At 30.3% G+C, this 1738-nt stretch overlaps 1 protein-coding gene across 1 annotated transcript in view; it reads right to left on the bottom strand.

Annotated features, from left to right (window-relative positions):
• Window positions 1-671: 671 nt before the first annotated feature.
• LOC21391373 (non-symbiotic hemoglobin 2) overlaps window positions 672-1738 on the bottom strand; it is a 2342-nt gene continuing 1275 nt past the window's right edge. Inside the window, exons 3-4 of the mRNA XM_010092122.2 lie at window positions 1338-1454; window positions 672-961 (exon numbers count right to left, since the gene is read on the bottom strand). Coding sequence (XP_010090424.1) covers window positions 800-961; window positions 1338-1454 — 279 coding nt within the window. The 3' untranslated portion in view covers window positions 672-799. The remainder of the gene's footprint in view (window positions 962-1337; window positions 1455-1738) is intronic.

Genomic DNA, 1738 nt, shown 5'->3' with positions numbered 1-1738 from the left:
TATTTAATTTTTTTCTAATTTTCCAAAGGTAAGTGATGTAAATTATGATGTGCTAGGCATATTTCACATTATAACAGGCATTTATTTTATCTAATTTTCCAAAGGTAAGTGGTGTAAATTATGATGTGTGATCAACTACAACATTGTGCTTTTTCTAGAGATATTTTCATTTTATATATTTAATTTTTGCTCCTCTGAGGTAGTGTTGCTACTCTTCATGCTTTTTATTTGTTTGATGCGGTTATATGGTTGTAGATAATTGCTAATGACTGATTAGATGTTAGCTTATTGTAACAAATTATATACCGAGTAGACATTGAATTTCCCAGTAGTTAGTAAAGTATGTGTCGTCAGTTAGTTAACAAGTTTTCAAGTCTGTTAGTCGAGACTAATGATTTTCTAGGTATGCCTTACCCAACATATCTTATACGATTAAAAAATGAAACTATTAGTAATTTTTAATTTTCAACCATCAAATATATATCAAAAATTATTTTTTGTACATTTTTTTAATATGTTATGATTTTAATCAGATCTAAAGACACTTCTTATAAAAAGACTACTGAAAAAATCCTTATATATAGGTGAGTTTTTAATGTTTTTAATAGTTATACATTCTATTGACCACTCATGAGACGCTACAACAAAAAAGGTTATTCGCGACGACATTATTAGCGACGATATCTGTCGTTGCTAAAGTTTCCATATTAGCGACATATATACAGATGGACATATACATGGATGATCAATCAATATTCGGAACTTGAAGAGAATTTTTGAGAGTATGTGATATATAAATTTAGTTGGATGGCAGAGCAGTGGCAGACTGATCTTGATTCATTTCGTTCTTGATTGCAGCAGCCAATTCATCGTATGCTTGCCCCCATGCAGAAGCCATATCGTCGCTCCATTTCTCTCCAACTGCTTCTTTGATTGTTCTCAGCAGTGCTTCTTTCACCACCTAATTGCATCAATTTACATGTAAATAAATAGAATTAATAAAAAAAAACCATAATATCAATTAGGAATCAATAAAAAAAAGTCTAAGCACCACTGATAATAAAAAAATTTATGATAATAAGATGATAATATCATAAAAAATCTTTTGGGACACATGACCACTATTAATAAAAAGTGGATCTCATATGAGAGATCCGCGTTCTATTAATAAATAGTGCTCAGCACTGCTGGTGTCTAATAGTATTTTTTTATGATTTCAAGTACAGTGCCCATTTACAAATGTTTGCGTGACGCGTATGTGTATATATATATATATGTGCATGTATTTATACTCTTACGTACTTAAGTAAGTGTGACTGTGAGCTATAGGCTTTTACCTCAAAATGGACAGAGACGACCCTATTCTTGAGATGAACAGATCCCAAATGTTTTAAACTTGAATCAGGTACCACTACTTCCCCCTTCTCCCCAAGCTGAATAGCTGACTCACATGTCTAATATTACATACGAAACATAGTTGTTAGTATTCTAAATATTAGACCTTCGGAAAAAAAAAAATAAGGATAAATAAATATGTGTTAGTTCTTGTTGTCAATTTTATCTTATGAATAATCCATGAATTTAAAAAGTGTCTCATGAATGGTAGATCCATCTCTAGTTGATTTTTTTTTTTTTTTTGAAGGTTAAAAAATGTCAAAGTTAGTCCTTCTATTGAGAAAATGATGGACAGAGATAAAAATTAAAAAAAAAAAAAAAGTTGTATCGAATTTACACCCTC

The sequence above is a fragment of the Morus notabilis genome, unplaced genomic scaffold (assembly GCF_000414095.1).
Source record: "Morus notabilis unplaced genomic scaffold, ASM41409v2 Scaffold1378, whole genome shotgun sequence".
NCBI classification, from domain to species: domain Eukaryota; kingdom Viridiplantae; phylum Streptophyta; class Magnoliopsida; order Rosales; family Moraceae; genus Morus; species Morus notabilis.
This window is presented reverse-complemented; position numbering and strand designations above follow the sequence as displayed.